Below are 18,134 nucleotides of genomic sequence, written 5' to 3' on the forward strand. Positions count from 1 at the left end.
GTGGATGGTTGTTATTGTTAGAATGTTCTTATTATGAATTTCTACTCTCAACATTTTTGACCATCATATGGAGCTGGCAATGGAATTTAATATTTGTTTGAAAAGGAGCCACCTAACCTTCAGAATAGTTCAGAAACCAGACAGTTGCCCAATTTGACTTGCATTTGCATCTATCTACATCAGGGGTGTCAAACTCATTTTAGGTCACGGGCCGGATCAGTCGGGCGCGTGCGAACGCAGCTTTCATTGCCTCAGTTTTTTCAGCCTGTTCTCATGTCTCTCAGTCTCTGCTATAACTACAAAGTGTTTCACTTCACAAATTCCGTTTCTTATGAAGAAGGCTGCTGAGCAAGCATTATTTTTATGATTGGTATTAACTTACAATCATAGGCTTCATATCGCCGGGCCATTAATAATTAAAATAATAGATCTATCTAAAATGATCTCGCGGGCCGGATATAATTGTACGCCGGGCCGGATATGGCCCGCAGGCCTTGAGTTTGACACCTATGATCTACATGAGCAAACAAATTCAAAGTAATTACTTTTGCCTGTCTCTAAAGCCTTGAAACAAATATACATCTTGTTGAAAAATATTTCATAAAAGAGATCCCTGTGTCCCAAAGTGAATCTTTATAGAGATATTATTTCCAGGAAATATTGCAAATTTGTACTTTCCTATTTCTGAAGATTTGTTTCAACACAGTGCTCAATGTCCATAGATCTAAAGGGAAAAGAAATCTTAATTTCTGCAGCCTGTTTTTACAAGTATATCTTCTCAACTCCAATAACCTCTAGGCCTAAAATTGTACATGTGCTCTCGTGTGATGTTATTGAGATCTTAAAATTAAATATGCCTGTTATACTTATTTGCTGCTTCTAGACTTAAAGCTGAAGAATCCATTTCGCTTCTCATGACACCTTCTGTATTCACTGACACCTTTAATGAAGTGTGTTTTGCTTATTGCCTACTGCTGTTCCAACTTATTTAAAATCTTCCTATATATTTCCTTTCCTTACTTTCTCAAAATATTTCCTACATTGAATAGCATATCTTTGTGCTCAGCCTGATAATCCTTTTGTATCCTGTGGCAGTCTTTCATAATCCAACCCATAATCAATGCCTCAATTTGCTAAATTGCCCAATTTTTTTAAAATCAACAAATTATCTTCAGTTCCTAACAAAAAAAGCATGTGTACAGGAACTGCCTATAGCTTGCTTTATCACTTGGGTAGCTAAACAATCTAATCTTAGATCAGCATTTGCTCATTTCTAAGAGTTCCCTATTCCTGAATTAGAGATTGGAGATGTGCTTTAAATGTCTTATATTGTTAATAACCCTGGAAATATTTTAAATGTTTCTTTAGTTCATCAGTTGTGATTTTCCAGCGTCACAAAAAGTTCTGCCAAATGCAAGTTGGTTTTTTAACTGCTTCAAAATGACTAATTTTATCTTAGCCCCTTTGCACCTGTAACACTCTACTCACATAGCCAATGTCAATTTTTTTGAAAGAGCCAGTTCCTGTTTCCTGATAGCTCTAGCAACTGCTCCGGTGCTGCTTGATACTTTATTCTGTGATTCATCGTGTACAGTGTCTAAAAAGAAAGTTGACTTTAGATTGGGATTATTTTATTAATTAGTTTCATTTCCAGTATTTTGTATTTAATTTGCAAAAGACTTAGTTTATTACATACTGGTCTAATTAAACTTTTTGCTGTAAACTCCAATGAAAGCTCTGCTCCTAACAATCTTATTCCCGCAGAATGTTGTGCTAAGCTTGAATCTTTTTTGATCTCCCCTCTCCGGTTTGTATTCTCCTTGAAAATTTTTTTTGCCATCCACAAAAATTTCATTTACTTTAGCTCACGTTTCCTTTAGTTTCTTCATCAAAACTATTAAGCATGCCATCACTTTTGAGGACATTTTCCACGTCTCTTACATTGCTGTTGTCATCCATAGATTGTTGGCGGAGTAATTTGCAATTTCAGTAAGTGCATTAAAATGGCAGTTAAATAATAAATGTGCATCTTTGAGAAAGCAGGATCTCCTAGTGGCCACACATTTTAATTCCACATCCCATTCCCATTCTGATATGTCTATCCATGGCCTCCTGTACTGTCAAGATGAAGCCACACTCAGGTTGGAGGAACAACACCTTCTATCCCATCTGGGTAGCCGCCAACCTGATGGCATGAACATTGATTTCTCTAACTTCCATTAATGCCTCTCCTCTATTATTATTCCATTATTCCTTGCCTCTGTTCTAAAGGGTTTGCCCCCCCCCCCAAATTTGCGGTTGTGCCCTCTAGGTCTGGATACCCCCACCATATGAAACATCCTCTCCACATGTACCCTATCTATGTACCCATTCGATAGGTTTCAATGAGATCCCCTGCATTCTTCTGAATTCCAATGAGTACAGGCTTAAAGCTGCCAAATGCTCCTATGTTAACCCATTCATTGCCAGAAATGTCTTTGTGAACCTCCTGTGGACTCTCAACAATGACAACACAACCTTTCTGAGATCTGGACCCAAAACTGTTGACAATACTCAAAGTGTGGCCTGCCTATGTCTTATAAAGGCTCAGTTTTATCTACTTGTTTTTATATTCCCCTTTATAATGAATCTGATTCAAGTACTAGTTTGCCCATTTCACTGAAAGTGAATATTACTCCTTTGAACTTCTTTTCACTGACGAGCTTTACATTCCCCTTCAGCCTATCTGAGGTGCTTTCAGACCCAAGTTTGGTTGCTTACTATGGCAGATAATTCATAGACAAAATCCCAAAATAAACAATGCAAAATTTGGCTGCAACTGGATAACCCTTCTTTCATCTCTACCTCTAGTGTCTCTCTCCATCACTCGGTTTTACTACGATCAATTCTCCTCTCACTTCTATTCCACCCCATCCAAGTGCCAAATTCAGTCCCATATTTTATTGAATATATTGAAAACTTAGCTGACTCTAGTGCTGAGTTCAGAGAGTAATCATACATTAGTCCAGGTTTCTAAATGTAAGAAAGTCTTCCTGAATAAAATTCAAATTTTCCTTTTTCCCCCCCAGAAACACCTGATTCATTTCCAGTTAAATTAAAATGGGGAACCGAAGATCTGTGCCAGCTCCTTAAGAATACTCTGCACCGAGTCATGACTACACTTGGTTATGAATGTGGTGCAGTATTTCCTAGATCCATTAGTTCTGAGACCAAGGATAAGGACAATCAGAACATTAAAAATATTTTTTAAATTATTAAAAATATTAATGAAAAAATGTAATTAATTCTTTCAAGCATAACATCCCATTCACATGTGGAAACTAAGCTGGGTTGAACTTAGTTGATGTCAAGAACAGATTTGCAGCCTAAACTTTGAGGAATTTCACTGAACTCCTGCTCCATTATTGGACTCTGGTAGAGCACAACACTGGAGTGCAGCTAAAAAATATCGTAGGTGGTGTTTGGTCTGCAAGTTTAGAACATCCACATTGGCATAAAATTCATGAACTTCAGGATTATCTGTACAATAAGTACTAACATTCTGAATTGTAACCTCTAAAAGCAGCTAATTTATTTTTATTTTCAACAGGATATTTAGTCTTAAGGGATTTAGGTTTTAAAGTGGAGAGATATGTTGCCTCTGAAATATGTGAGGACTCAATTGCAGTGGGAACTGTTCGGCATGAAGGAAAAATCACTTATGTGCATGACGTCAGGAACATCAGCAGGCAAAATGTAAGAGAAACAATTTTTCTGTAAGAGTACCATGCACTAAAACTATAGAACCAACATTGCAGTTATTGTAAAGTTAAAAACATTTATCTGTCTCTTGCAAATTTGTTATCTCTGCATGAATGTTATGTACAATTCTGGAGCTAAAACTACATGCTATTGAATGACATGAGGAGAAAATATAGAAATCTTTATGGTATATCAAGAATCAAAGAAAGTTAAAAGTTAGTTAGATTGGCACCTTTCATGGACTTGACTTCTCTTTAATATTTCAGATTCAGGAGTGGGGTCCATTTGATTTGGTGATTGGAGGAAGCCCATGCAATGATCTTTCTATTGTAAATCCTGCAAGAAAGGGTTTATATGGTAAGAATAATTTATTTTTGTTCAAGATCAAATCAGTTGGTATGATTTTTAAGGTTCTGTCTTTCAAAATTGCCCCCCTTTTCCCTCCATGTGAATGTTAATCCCGTTTGTTCACATTAACCTGCATTGTTCCAAAAGTTGAGTCATAACTTGCTGCACCACTAATTGGCAGACAGCCTGATTCATCCTGTACATAATAAGTATGAATTTTATTAAAGACTATGATTTCATATCATTTTTTTGAATTCCAATGTTCCAATTATGTGGTACTTTGCAGGTAATTTTCACTTTTTCTCCTGATACTGGATCGCAGATTTGGGAGTGTAGTGTACAGTGAGAAAGGCTATCATAGCTTACAGTGTGCTGTTGACCAGTGAGGAAATTGGACTGGAAATTAATGCAAGTGTGAGATGTTGTACTTTGGGAGGACAAAGAAGGGCAAGATTTACATAATAAATGGGAGGGCTCGGAGGTAGGTGGTGCAACAAAGAGACCTTAGAATATCGCTCCATAATTTCTCAAGAGCAACATCACAAGCAGACAGGATCATAAAGAGAGCTTTTGCTCTCTTTGTGCTTTTTTATGAATGACTAATATGAGGAAGTGGAAGGGTGAGTTAGCAAATTTGCAGATGACACAAAGCTTGGCAGTGTTGTGGATAACAGAACATTGGCAGGATGAAGAGTTGGGCTGGAAGTGGCTGGTAAATTTCAACCTGGAAAAGTGTGAAGCAGAGTGCTTTGTTCAGAGTATAGAGAGAGGACTTGAAAGAAGTGTACAAGATGATAAGAAGCACAGATAGTGGAAAGCTACTGCCTTTTTCCACAGGGTGCCAATAGTTAATATATTAGGACTTGTTTCTAAGGTGTTTAGAGGAAAGTATAGGGGACAATATCAGAGGTAGGATTTTACACTAATATATCTGCCCCTTAAATGTCCTTAATTTATTTGCCTTTACCACCAACCCCAGCAGTGCACCTCAGAATGTATTGCTGGGGGTGATGGAAGAGGCTAATACACTTGAGACATTTAAGAGACTCTTAGACAGTCCCATGGATCAGAGAGAAGGGTTAGATTGATTTTAGACTTGGTTAAAAGTTCAGCACAACTTCATGGGCTGAAGGGTCTATATTGTGCTGTATGGTTCTTTGTTCATTTGCACTGAGAAATACTAATTGGGGGAAAAAAGTCATTCCAATCATCAATTACAAAGAGTTACATTAACTTTAGCATCATTTTGAGGATATTGTCATTAAGTAACTATGTCTGTACTGGGTTATATCTATAGTGTACCGATAGCACTCTCTGCATATTTGACAGCAGAATTGGCTTGTATAATTGATATAGAGTATATTTGAATTCCTGGTAAATGAGATGAATTCATTTTCTATGTTTTTAGATACAGTAATACTTTTGAAATAATTCTCTCATGCTGTAATATTGCTGTAAGCTAAAAATATAAAAAGCTTATTTTAGCAAGGCTTAGAGTTTTCAAAAGGCCTACAAATAGCCACAACCATCCCTGATGTATTGCTGGTTAAGACTTCACTGACAACATTGCTTTGCATGTGTAACAAGAACCTTTTATTCAAATGATTTTTGATAAATAAATATGCAAGGCCTCAAAGTATTGTTTTTATGGATTTTAGGTGTAGACCAGTTGAACGGTCAAACATTATTTGTGCAATAAGGTCTAATTGGTGTAAGCATTATGCTTGAAAACATTGTGAAAAATTACCACTTTCACAATTTTTTCTCAATTTTTCTGCTCCCTTGCCCTTACTTCAATAATCAAAATAATGTATTTTTCTGCAATGTAATGTACAACAGCATTGGATAATTCTATCTAAAAGCATTGGCCTAAAAAGGAACGGCAAAACATAGGACATTATCAAATGATACTATCTTGTTGATCATCTAGGGGTGGCAAAGTGAAATTTAGAAGAGACCAAGGAATTTGAGTTCAGAGCAGCACTTTTATAGTGGAAGTGAAGAGAGAAAAATACATTAATGTTGAAACCTAAAATTGAAACGAGTAATATAACTATAGAATATAGAAAACAGAGCAGATAGATTAACATTTCAATTCCATTCAGAACTTGGACAGGGGATGGACACATGGGGAGATTAATCATTTTTGAAAAGGAGTTCAGTGGCTGTTGAATTGGAAAAAGATTTTAAAGGGCAAAATTGCATACTGCATAAAAGGTTCTGAGCATTTAGTTTCGTCGGGGATTTTGATGATTTTACCATGTTTAATGCAGTGCAGGTAGTATGAAAATTTACTTAATAGGCAGGGTAAAATTATTTATTTTTGGTGTATGCTCATTGTTTGGTAAAAGTGTTTTGCCAAATTGTTTATTGTCAGTTAGTTAAGAAATATTTGAGACAAAATCAATTTTCAGTTTGCAACAATATTAATAATACCTATTTATGGGTTACCAGTGCCACCAACAGGTACTTAGCTGCACTCCAGCAATAACATCTTATAAACAGTATTGATACCAATCAAGTTATTTGTAAGATTTTTCAAAATATATACAGTATAATGTAAATGTAAAGTGTGGCAGGTGTTTGGAACCCTCTTTCCGAATGGCAAATGAGGCTCTCATTTTTTAATTTTAAAATTGAGATTGAAAGATTTTTGGAAATCAATATTATTAAGAAATATTTTAAGAAGATAAGCCAGAGAGTAGCCTTGATCTCATAGAATAGCAGTGCAGGCTTTCAGTGCTAATACTTTTTCTTATATTTTATTTTTCCTAAGTTCCTTTTATTTGTGCTCAACTCTCAATTCGCTTGCGGGCTTTCTGTCCCATTGAGCTCCTCTGTTTTGACTATGAACCCTCTGTCCTTTAAGGCCTGGTATTACTCTGACACTGATTTGCCTTCAAATATCTCTCTGCAGTTCACTGTTGCTAAAACATGTCTCAGTATTTCGCTATAACTTATGATCTTTATTCCTCTGTACTGTCCTTTTCCATAACAACTGCAAATCTGACTGTCACAAAATGCTCCCTCGTTGTTACTCTTTGCACCTGTTAAGCTAAAAGTAAATCTACAAATGAATTTGCTGCAGATCTCATACATCTTTAACACTGTATACCTGATAATATTTGAAAGGTCTTGCTATTACCTGCATAATTTTTGCAGTTTTCAGAGAATTGCTACAAATTAGCTCTGCTCCTACATCTACCCAAGCCTGTTTAATGGTCATAATCCATTGCAAACAATGTAATTGTCTTTCTTTTGTTCTTTGTCAAATTCAGAATCTCATTTGATGATCATACCAACATTATGCCTGTCCTTTGATGACAAACAAAGCATCCCAGGGAAAGTGCTGAATTTGTACAAAGTATTCCTTGTGAACCATTGAACTATACCTATGGCTTCTGCTTCTCTGCGTAAATTGCTGTTTCCTTGGTTATTTCTTGCTCCAAACAGTTTTGGGTTTACTTTGAAATTACTCGCCAATGTTTTTCATGTCCAAATTTCTTTTCCAATCTGTGCTCCTTGACTTCCATGCGATTCTACATGTAGGATCTCACTCATTTTCTTTGTTGGAACACACTTGATTCATGCCTTCACTATCTTCCCTTTGAACTATTCTAGTACTGATTTACAAGTACAAATGGATTCAGGTTAATTGGGACACATTGGGACCAGTCCATTTTGTCCAATTAAGAGGCTGCCCCATTTAGTTGAAGTTTCATGAAAGTAGTTAAAAAGATATAAAAAAAGACAAACTACTGTGTAATTGAGCAATAAATTATGTATTTAAATAAAATACAGAACAAATAAGAACATTACCAATACTGCTACAGTACTATAAAACTGTACTAGTTATTATTGGGGAAAATTCATCCAGTGTATGCTGTCATGTTACATTGATTGACTGGAAATGAACAAAATCAATGCAGACACCTAGTGCATAGAACAGACTGTCTTTATATAATGCTTTCGACAGTTGCATCCTCCAAATCTTCATTTTTATTGCAACATTCAAGATGACTGTCAATCAAATTCTTCATAGTTCTGAACTTGAAGTGAAATCATTTAATTTTCCACTCTCAGCTGTTTTTGGCATCTCCACCTGAATGCTTGAAACCACAGTGAGCAAAACAGTTTTGAATTGTCTAATTGCTTATTTCTCATCTACTATCCGTGACAAAAATCACAGCTTTTTGACTACAAATACACTCAACTGACACTATTTAAAAACTTGTCACTCTAAACACGGAGTGATGTCTTAACAGCCATATAGGTGCACCTGACCGACACTAGTTAGAAACTGTTTGGCAACAGTCTCCTGTTCCAATTAAGTGCCATAGTGTCCCAAATTAATGAAGGGAATTCTGGATATCTCTTGATTAGTTTTTGTTCTTTAAGAATTGCCTCAAATAAGTGGCTGCCCTGATTAACAACCAAAGGCTCAATTAACTGGAGTCCACTGTAATAGTTTCTAGTCTACAAATGGCAGCTTTGTAAAACTGTGAATGCTGGCCTGTCTTCAGCCTTTTCCATAACTATGCCAAAATCCAACTGATTTGTGATCATGACTACTAAAAACACTCTCCCACTGATTCCTTTTCACTTGTTCAGTCTTGGTATAAAGATTTAGTTATCTAGTAGTGTAAAACAATACTTGTTAATGGGGCAACATGGACAAATTCATGCCATGAGGTCCAAAATCTGATGCAATGGAGCTACAAGGGACTGGAGATACTAGAATCTGGAGCAACAAATATCCTGTGGTCAGAATCAGGAGTATTATTACTGACATATGTCATGAAATTTGTCATTTGTGGTAGCAGGACACTACAACATAATTATTTGTTGCAGTAAACATAGATAAATAGTGCAAAAGAGGAATATTAAGGTAGTGTTTGTTATTTTATGGACCATTCAGAAACCTGATGGCAGAAGGGAAGGAGCTGTTTTTAAATTATTGAGCATGGTTCTTCAAGCTCCTTTACCTCCTCCCCAATGGCAGTAATGAGAAGCAGGCACGTCCCAAGTGACGAAGGTTCTTAATGATGGATGCTGTCTTCTTGAAACACTACCTTTTGAAGATGTCCTTGATAATGAAGAGGGTTGTACCGCGATGGAGCTTGCCGAGTCTGCAACCCTTTACAGTCTCTTTCAATCTGCTCACTGGAGCCTCTTTGGCAACCAGTCATAATGCTCTCCATTATGGATCTTTAGAAATGTGCTGCAGTCTTTTTTGACATGCCAACTCAACTCTAGCTCCTAATAAAAAGTGTAGACAATGGTGTGTCTTCTTTATGCTTTTATCAGTGTGTTGGTCCCAGGATAGATCTTGTGAGATATTGACACCCAGGCACTTGAAACTGCTCACCCTTTCCACCACTGACCCCCTCAAAGAATATTGATGTGTGTTCCCCTGAACTCTTTACCAAAGTCCACAATCAATTTCTTGATGTTGCTGACGTTGAGTGCAATGTTTCTGTTGTGACACCACTCAACCAGCTGATCTATCTCACTCCTGTACATCTCTTTGTTGCCCTCTGCCAACATTGGTGTCATCAGCAAATTTATAGATGGTGTCTGAGCTGTGCTTGATGTAGAGAGTAGAGCAGAGGACTAAGCAAACATCCTTGAGGTGCACCCATATTGAGTAAAGAAAGGAGTTGATTTATCAATCTGCATTGACTGTAGTTTCCCAATGAGGAAGTGAGGGATCCAGTGGCAAGGAAGATAGAGTCCTAGTTTTTGAAGCTTGCTGATGAGTAGTGAGGGAGTGATAGTGTTGAATGCTGAGCTGTAATCAATAAACTGCAGCTGGCTGTATATTCCTGTTCTTCAGGAGCTCCAAAGCCAAATGGAATGCCAGTGAGATTGTGACCTGTTGTTACGAAATGCACCCATCTGCACCAGCTTCCAAGGTTTAGACACTAACTCCCCGGAGTATGGATAGCTGGTGCGGCCCCTTTAAAGATTCAGGGCAGTCCATTAATTGGTAATCATGTTCTGTGCGCCAAGGATCAAGCATTTAAGGAACACTGAACTGACATTTGGTGCTCATTTGTAAGCCTGCTCAGGATTTTGTCTAGCATTTGTTTTGTGCTCAGATACTCAATCCAGTTTGGAACCGTATCCCAATCCTAGCCTCAGTTACTTTAGCATTTGGGTCCTAGCCATTCTGTTCAGGGGCTCTTGTCACAGTACGATTGAGCCAGTATGGACCCAGTGGGGTATCAGAGTCTTTCGTCCACTGTGACCAGCCACAGTGAAGACATTTCCTGAGAGTCTGGAGGCACAAGACCTCCAGGTAGCCATTGGTCAACTTTTGCCGAAAGGAGGCCAGAGTTGCTTGGGAGAACCAGTCAGTCCCGCTCCAGTACATCTTCCAACCCTGAAGAGATTCGATGGTGACCTAGGTTCTTACCATGACTTCTTTATCGAGTGCTCGATAGTGTTTGAGATCCAGCCATCCCAGCGGAATGCAGGTCGGAGGTTTGCTTGGACTTGGAGGAATTCATGGCCACCATGAGGGAGTTGTTTCATCACCACACTAGAGCCAGCTGAACCTCAGACTGCCTGATGAAGGATCGACAGGGATGGTCAATGGCTGACTACACAATCAAACTTCGGACCTTGACCCAGGAGAGTGGCTGGAATGGCGAGGCCTTGGCCACACTATCTCAGAGTCTGTGGCATAATAAACTGAAGGATGCCCTTGCCTTGGTACAGCCAGCTCTCATTGACCAGTCCATCCATCTCGATAATCATCTGGCAGAGCGCTAGTAGGACGATATCATGAAGTTGAGGAGGGTTAGCCTGAGCCCGGACTCAATGCATTGTTGTTCTACTCCCCAAACTCAGGCCCTGACCATCTCTTCAGCTGCTCAAGATCTAGTCAAACTCATGCAGGTTGGTTACACTTGACTCTTTGCCACTGAGAGGTCCCAGCGCTGGACTCGGAGGTTGCTGCTTTTACTGCAAAGAAGCAGGTCACTCGCAAGCCGAAGGTCCAAAGCTGCAGCTGCCTGGAGAATTGCTAAGACAATCCAACGCCCAGAAGACTGTGATGGCAGCAGCCACTACCCTCGACCCCACAGATTCTGGTTTCGTGCTGAAGTGGAGTTAACCTGGGGTAAGAACCTGAGGCAGGTAATTTTCTGGATAGAGGAACCGCCCGTCGGTTCGACACACCACTGCAAGAGTTGAGTCAGTCCTTACCCACAACTGTCTTGGACGGCCACCTGCTAGGTCCTGAATGGGTTCAGCAAACGATTGTGGCTTTGCAGTTGAGGATAGGGGATCATGTCGAATAAATTAATTTCTGCATTATTGACTCCCCACTCATACCCCCGATCTTGGCTGTCTCAGCATAACCCATCTATAGACTGGAGGCAAGAGAGAATTACTGCTTGGTCCAGCTGCTGTTAGAGGATTTGTTTTTGGCTTGGTGTTCCGACCCTGGAATCTCCTGAGACCAGCAGCTGGCGAGGGGCAGATCTGCTCAGGGTAACCTGAAGCTTTCAGGAAAGCCAGTCCTAACTTCAAGGGAAAACAAGCTGTTTCAGGCAATAGGCCTGTGAGAGTCCTGGCCCAGTCCAGTCAGGGGTGTGCTGGAGTGAGATCTCTAATTCAGGAGCAAACCAAGGAGATGCCCAAGCAGTATGGAAGTCTAGCAGCTAAGCCAAAGGGCTCCATTTGCCAGGTCCTATCCAAGAAGGTGGCTCCAAGACAGAGATCCTTGGAGCTTAGTCCCAGGAGCACAAGGACCATTTGTCGCACCTCACTGCCGATGTCTGAGGGGACAGATGAGGATTTGAACTGTGATTTGGCTTCCATTTTCACTGAAGATTCCTGCAGACCAATGCGGGAGACTCTGGGGTCAAGTGAAGCACCTCCACTACCAACAAAGTCTCGGAAGTCATACTCAGAAGAATGTTTGGGGGTAATTGCAGCACCCTAGCTGGTAGAAATCCCTCTGTCTACAAGGCTTTGGAAGAGGTCTTCATTAAGAGAAAGGCCTTGACTCTTCCACCGCACTGACCCTACGACTGTGTAATGGATAATACTGCTTGGTACGTTTTCTCTGCAGAATTAATCATTCACGTTCTCAGGCCTGGAGAGAAGTGCTAGCGAAGAGTATATTATGGAGGCTCTTAGTCTGAGATTCATTCAGCCCTCCACCTCCCCAGCCAGTGTCGGCTTCTCTGTACAGGAGGATGGGAGTCTGCAGCCTTGCAACAAATATAGAGGGCTGAATCACATAATGGTCAAGAATCGTTATCCTCTTCTACTCAGGAATACTACCATTGAGATTCTCAAAGGGGCAAGAATATTCTCAAAGCTGGATTTGCAGAATGCATGCAACCTGATTCACATAAAAGGAAGACAGTATTGAACACACCAACAGGGCACTATGAGTATCTGGTCATGCCGTTAGTCCTTGTGAGTGTGCCAGCTGTTTTCCAGCCCTTTATAAAGGATGTTCTCCATAAGTATGCCTTTGTCTACTTGGATGAAGTCCATGGAAGAGCACATCACACATATCAGAGGTATCCTAAAGAGGCTTCTTGATCCTGGACTTTACGTCAAGCTGAAGTAGTTTGAATTTCTCCTAACCACTATTTCTTTTTTGGGCTTCATCATCTCCAATGGCAATTTCAAGATGGACCCTAATAAGACACAGTCAGTCAGAGATTGGGCACAACCAAGCAGATCCAACAATTCCTGGAATTTGCCAACTTTTATCGAAAGTTTATCAGAAACTTCAGCTGAGTGGCAGCTCCGCTGACAGTACTAACCGAGAGATCCCCTGGTCCTTTTGTTTGGACTACTGAGGCAGAGACCGCTTCTGCAGAGCTCAAACAGTGGTTCACAACAGCTCCCATTTTAGTCACATCTAACCCAGAACTTCTCTTCATTGTGGAAGTGGACACATCAAGCGTCAGAATGGGTGCAGCTTTGTTACAACAGACACCTTCGGACAATAAACTGCACCCATGTGTGTTCTTTTTCAGGTGACTATCCCTGGCAGAGGTAAATTATGACATTGGGAATAGAGAGCTGCTTGCAGTCAGGTTGGATCTGGAGGAATGGCATCACTGACTCAAGGGGACCAAGAACCCTTTTATATGGATGGACTACAAAAACCTGGCTTACACTCAGGATGCGAAAAGACTGAATTCAGGCAAGCCAGGTGGTCTCTTTTCTTTAAGAGTTGTAATTTCATCCTGACCTATCAATCTGGATCCAAGAATCAGAAGCCAGATGCCTTGTCCCGTCAGTTCAATGAACCCAAATGAGAAAAGCAGCCTACTACCATTTTGCTCCAAGCCAAGGTGAGAGTGCCAATTCATTGGGGGAAATCGACACATTTGTTCACAAAAAGAGATTCCTCAGAATGGCCCTGCAGGTCGACTGTTTGTTCCTAGTCCCGTTCAGTCTCAGGTTCTTAATGGGGACATGCATCGAGATTGATACTCACCCAGGGATTGCCAGGACCCTAGCATTTATCAAGAGAAGATATTTGTGGCCTGGAATGGCAAGAGAGGTCCATCAATGTGCTGAATGGTGAGGTGTGTGCCTGGAACAAGAAACCCTGCTCCCAACCTCAAGGGCTTCTTCACCCCTTACCTGTTTCGGAAAGACCATGGGTTCACGTTTTCACGGTCTTTGTCATGAGTCTTCCTCCTTCCAAGGGAACATTTTTTGAAGGCCTGCAAATTTATTGTCTCAGACACACTTCCTTCTGCAGTGGAGACAGCGGACATTGTCCTGCAGCAGGTCTTCCAGATCCACAGTCTTCCATTGGACATTGTGTTAGATCTTGGTCTGTAATTCCCATTATGTTTCTGGAGGGCATTTTGCAAGCTAATTGGAGCAACATTGTGTCTTTCCTCTGGGTTTCACCCACAATCCAACGGCCAGGAGTGGGTAAACCAAGATATGGAATGTACCCTGAAAGACAGTGAGTGGAGCAACCACTTGATGTGGGCAGAGGTTACCCACAATACTTTACGGCATTCAGCAAATGGGATATCTCCTTTCAAATACCAATCTGGGTATTCTCTGCTGCTCTTCCCCGAGCAGGAAGCAGAGATTGGTGTTCTTGCAGCTGAAGATGTCATCCAACGCTGCAAGGAGAGATATACTAGGGCAAGGGAGATGGTTAGCTTCTTCCCGGAAGGCTGAAGTAAACGCCAAATGCAAGGGAAGACGGGCCAGTTTTGCAGCCTGGCAACAGGTATGGCTGTCGACTCAAGATTTGCCTCTCTGCGTGGAGTCCAGGAAATTGATGCCCAAGTTCATTGGACCCTTTAAGATTCTCAGGAAAATAAACCTGGTGGGCTACACCTTGCTCCTCAAGATCAATCCCACTTTCCACACTTCCAAGTTAAAGCCTGTAACGTTAGCCCCAATACCATCAGCCCAGCCACCACCTTGAGAAGAATTTTGGACTCAAGTACTTTGAGGTGTTCAGCAGTATCTCATAGACTGGGAAGGATTCAGACATGGTCCCTGAAAGAGGCATCTTGGATCTGGCTGTCATCCACAACTTCAATCATTATCTCTGAGCAGCCACGGCCTGGCAATAGGGGAGGGGAATCCTGTTATGATACACATCCATCACACCAGTTTCCAAGGTTTCGACGCTCTAGCTCCCTGGAGTATGGTTAGCTGGTGTGGCCCCTTTAAAGATTCAGGACTGTCCTGCTAATTGGCACTCATATTTATGGGACCAAAGGTTGAGCATTTAAGAGCATCTGAACTGAGGTTCAATGCTCAATTGTAAGCCTAGTCGTGATTTTGTTTTGTACTCAGATTCTTGTTCCAGTTTGAAACCATCTCGATCCTAGCCTTGGACACTCCAGCATTTGGATCCAAGCCATTCTCGTCAATGACTCTCTTCACAGTTGTGGTAGGCAAATTTCGGAGGGTTCTTGCTCAGGCAGGAGTTAATTTTAGCCATGCCCAACCTATCAAAACACTACATCACAATATGTGAGAGCTCCCACATGATCATCATTGAGGTAGCTCATTTTGCTCCTCCTGGGCACTAGTATGATTGATGCCCTTTTGAAGCTGTTGAAAACATCCGACTACAGCATTGAGAGGCCGAAGATGTCCTTGACCACTTCAGTCAGTTGGCACAGATTTTCAGTACCTTGTCAAGTGCTCGGTCAGTGTCTGACATCTTGCAAAATTTCACTTTCTTGAAGGATATTCTGATATCAGCCTCTGATATGGAGATCAGATGCTGTGGTGACTTGCACATGTATAGATTTATTCCCCTTTTCAAAGTGTGCATAAACGGTATTAAGCTCATTGGGAAGTGAAGCGTCACTGCCCTTTCTGCTATTGGGTTTTGCCTCAGGAAGTAACGTCATGCAAACCCTGTCACAGTTGTCATTGCATCCAATTGTATCTCAAACTTAACACAGAATTGCCTTTTTGCTCTCATGGTGGCCTTCCGTAGGTTGTACCTGGACTTCTTGTAGGGTTGTGAAATGCCTGTATTGAACACTATAGATTTAGCCCTTAACAGACAGCAAATCTCCTGGTTCAACCAGTACTCTGGTTTGGTATGTTTCATAAGTTCCTGAAGACACACACTCACCTATATAGGTCCTGAAGAATTCAGTGCCAACTATGGCATATTCATTCAGATCAGTATATGAATTACTGAAAATGGTACAGTCCACCATTTCAAAGCAGCATCTGTGGGATGAACAATTTGGTGAACAAGTTGATGTTATCTCTTTTTGACCTAAGAGTCATTCAGGTTTTCTTTATTGATGTGAGGTTGATGTAGATAATGCACTAAAAGGACAACTTCCATTTTTCAAGGATGTGCACAAGAACTGAGTGACTAGATGATTTTAGAGGGCAATCATGAGTCAACCACAGCCATGGGATTGGAATCACATCAGGCCAGTTTGGGTGAAGATCGTAGATTTTATGCCTGAGAGCATCAGTGTGTTATCACAACAATTTGTCATTGTAGTCATTATTATTAAAGACCAGTGCATTTAATTCCCAACTAATAACATACTTTAAATTCCATAATGAACATCATAGGATTTGAATTCACAATTACAGGTTTGTTAGTCTCAGCATCTAGATTAATAGTCTGGTAATTTGTTCGCAAAAATCTAAATCAGAGGTGTTTGATAAAGTTCCAAAGATTGGAGAATTGTTTAGTAAAATAGAAGCCAGGAATCAAAAGAATCAGTAGTAGTATTTTCTGTTTGCATTTAGTTTTTTTGGACTGAAAGGAAATAAGTGGTGACATTCTGGAGGGATTTGTCTTGGACCACCAATTTTAAAAATAATGGCTTGAAATCCATGGGAAACCTATCATGCGTCGTCAAAGTGTGATAAAGGTTGAGGAGGATCCAAGTTTATTGCCGAATGATCAGGGATGGGCAAGTTGAATTCACAAGTAAACTTTAATATGGAGGAGAGAAAAATCATGCACATTAGCAGAAAGGACAGGGAAATAAACTACTTTGTACAGTCTTTAAGGGATACAGGAGCAGAACAAGTTGAGCAGGAGGAGAATTAGGAAAATATTAGAGGATTAAAAGTCTCAGACAATGGGGCAACATAATACCAACATGAAATCAGTGGTCTGTTGGCCAATACTGCTGTAACAATTCTGATTATATCACCACGTGTTAGTCAGACATTTTGTAAATTAAATATATTGTGCATTTAAAATATGGAAGAGTATACTTGGGTATTAAAAGGCAATGCACAGTTACCAGAGATAATTTGGAGAACTGTTCTTGCCAGTCCATTGTTCAATAGTTGCTGACATTGAGCGTTTTTTTGTTGTAACATTTGCTTTGGTCTTAAAGTACCTCCAGTCCTTCCTCAGCACATACAGAATACTGTTACCTTTTAAAGGCATGAGACACTGCAGAGTTATTTGTATTATGTGGTTCTATAATTGCACAGAAAGGACAGCAAGAATTTGACCTTTAATACCCAAGTTTCAAGATAACAGTTTAAATTTCCAGTTATGAAACAAGCATAACTAAAATTTCAATTCTACTTGAATATTGTGTTTAATAGAAGTGATTTTGTTGTAATTTGAGTATTTTCAGTAGACTTCATTTTCTATTAGCTGTTTGCTTGACATTCATGAATGTGGCATATCCAGGACACCACAAATCAGCATTTTTTTCCACCATTGAGTAACAGTGTAAATTTGAAGTGTATAAAGATACAGTTCTAAATGAATGTTATTTTCATGAGTATAGTTTTAAAATTACTTCTGTCTCTTCCCCTCTTAAAAGCACATTATGAAAAAACAATCCTGAAAATAGTCATTAAAACATACAAGCTACAGTAATTATAATATATACAGCAGTTAGTAGCTGCTGCTAAGTTTTTGTATGTTCATATATGTACTGTTGTTCTTCTGAATTCTATTTCATCTTATTCCACTTTCCTTATGATATGTGCACCTGCTATTTTGTATCTATCTTTGGCCTGGAATCTTTTAGCCATCTGTTTTAAAAATTTCCCTTCCCAGATAATGTTTGATCTGCCTTCACTCACTCTTGATGCCTGCCTTTACTATTCTCTTCCTTTATCTCTTTTTCTAGATGGCTCCCTTTCTTTGTGTCTCTGTTTACTCCATTTTCTGATGTCTTCCTTTCTATCTCACTGGTGTGTGTTGAAAGGCTTAACTTCCTCAGCTGCATCACTCTGTATTACAAGGCTTCGGTACTGAGAGCCTGCACTTCCAAGGTTTTCAGCAATCAGTACTGTTTCAATGTATCCCACGATCTTACTGCCCGTATTGGAGATTTCTGGAACCATCAGGTAAAACAGATATGCTTTTCCATTTCCAGACTTCATTAAAAAAACACCCCTTCAAATCTATTTCAGTCAAAACTGTCGCTGGACTTCTGGCAATGGCCAATACAGTACCGCTAAAAAGTGTAAAGGAGTTGCATGAGAATTCCCTGGTGTTTTCACAGCATGTTTGTGGCACAGAATAACTTCTTGGCACTGGAGAAATGATAAGCCATTTAGTAGGCTGC

General features: G+C 40.0%; 1 protein-coding gene and 1 long non-coding RNA gene across 2 annotated transcripts in view; one reads left to right on the plus strand and one right to left on the minus strand.

Moving 5' to 3' along the window:
- dnmt3bb.1 (DNA (cytosine-5-)-methyltransferase 3 beta, duplicate b.1) overlaps nucleotides 1–18,134 on the plus strand; it is a 217,953-nt gene that overhangs the window by 170,481 nt on the left and 29,338 nt on the right. Inside the window, exons 16-17 of the mRNA XM_059980697.1 lie at nucleotides 3,590–3,735; nucleotides 4,008–4,098. Of these exons, the coding sequence (XP_059836680.1) occupies nucleotides 3,590–3,735; nucleotides 4,008–4,098 (237 nt within the window). The remainder of the gene's footprint in view (nucleotides 1–3,589; nucleotides 3,736–4,007; nucleotides 4,099–18,134) is intronic.
- LOC132399859 (uncharacterized) overlaps nucleotides 1–18,134 on the minus strand; it is a 96,099-nt gene that overhangs the window by 43,701 nt on the left and 34,264 nt on the right. The window lies entirely within an intron of this gene.

Source organism: Hypanus sabinus, chromosome 9 (assembly GCF_030144855.1).
Source record: "Hypanus sabinus isolate sHypSab1 chromosome 9, sHypSab1.hap1, whole genome shotgun sequence".
In the NCBI taxonomy this organism is placed as follows: domain Eukaryota; kingdom Metazoa; phylum Chordata; class Chondrichthyes; order Myliobatiformes; family Dasyatidae; genus Hypanus; species Hypanus sabinus.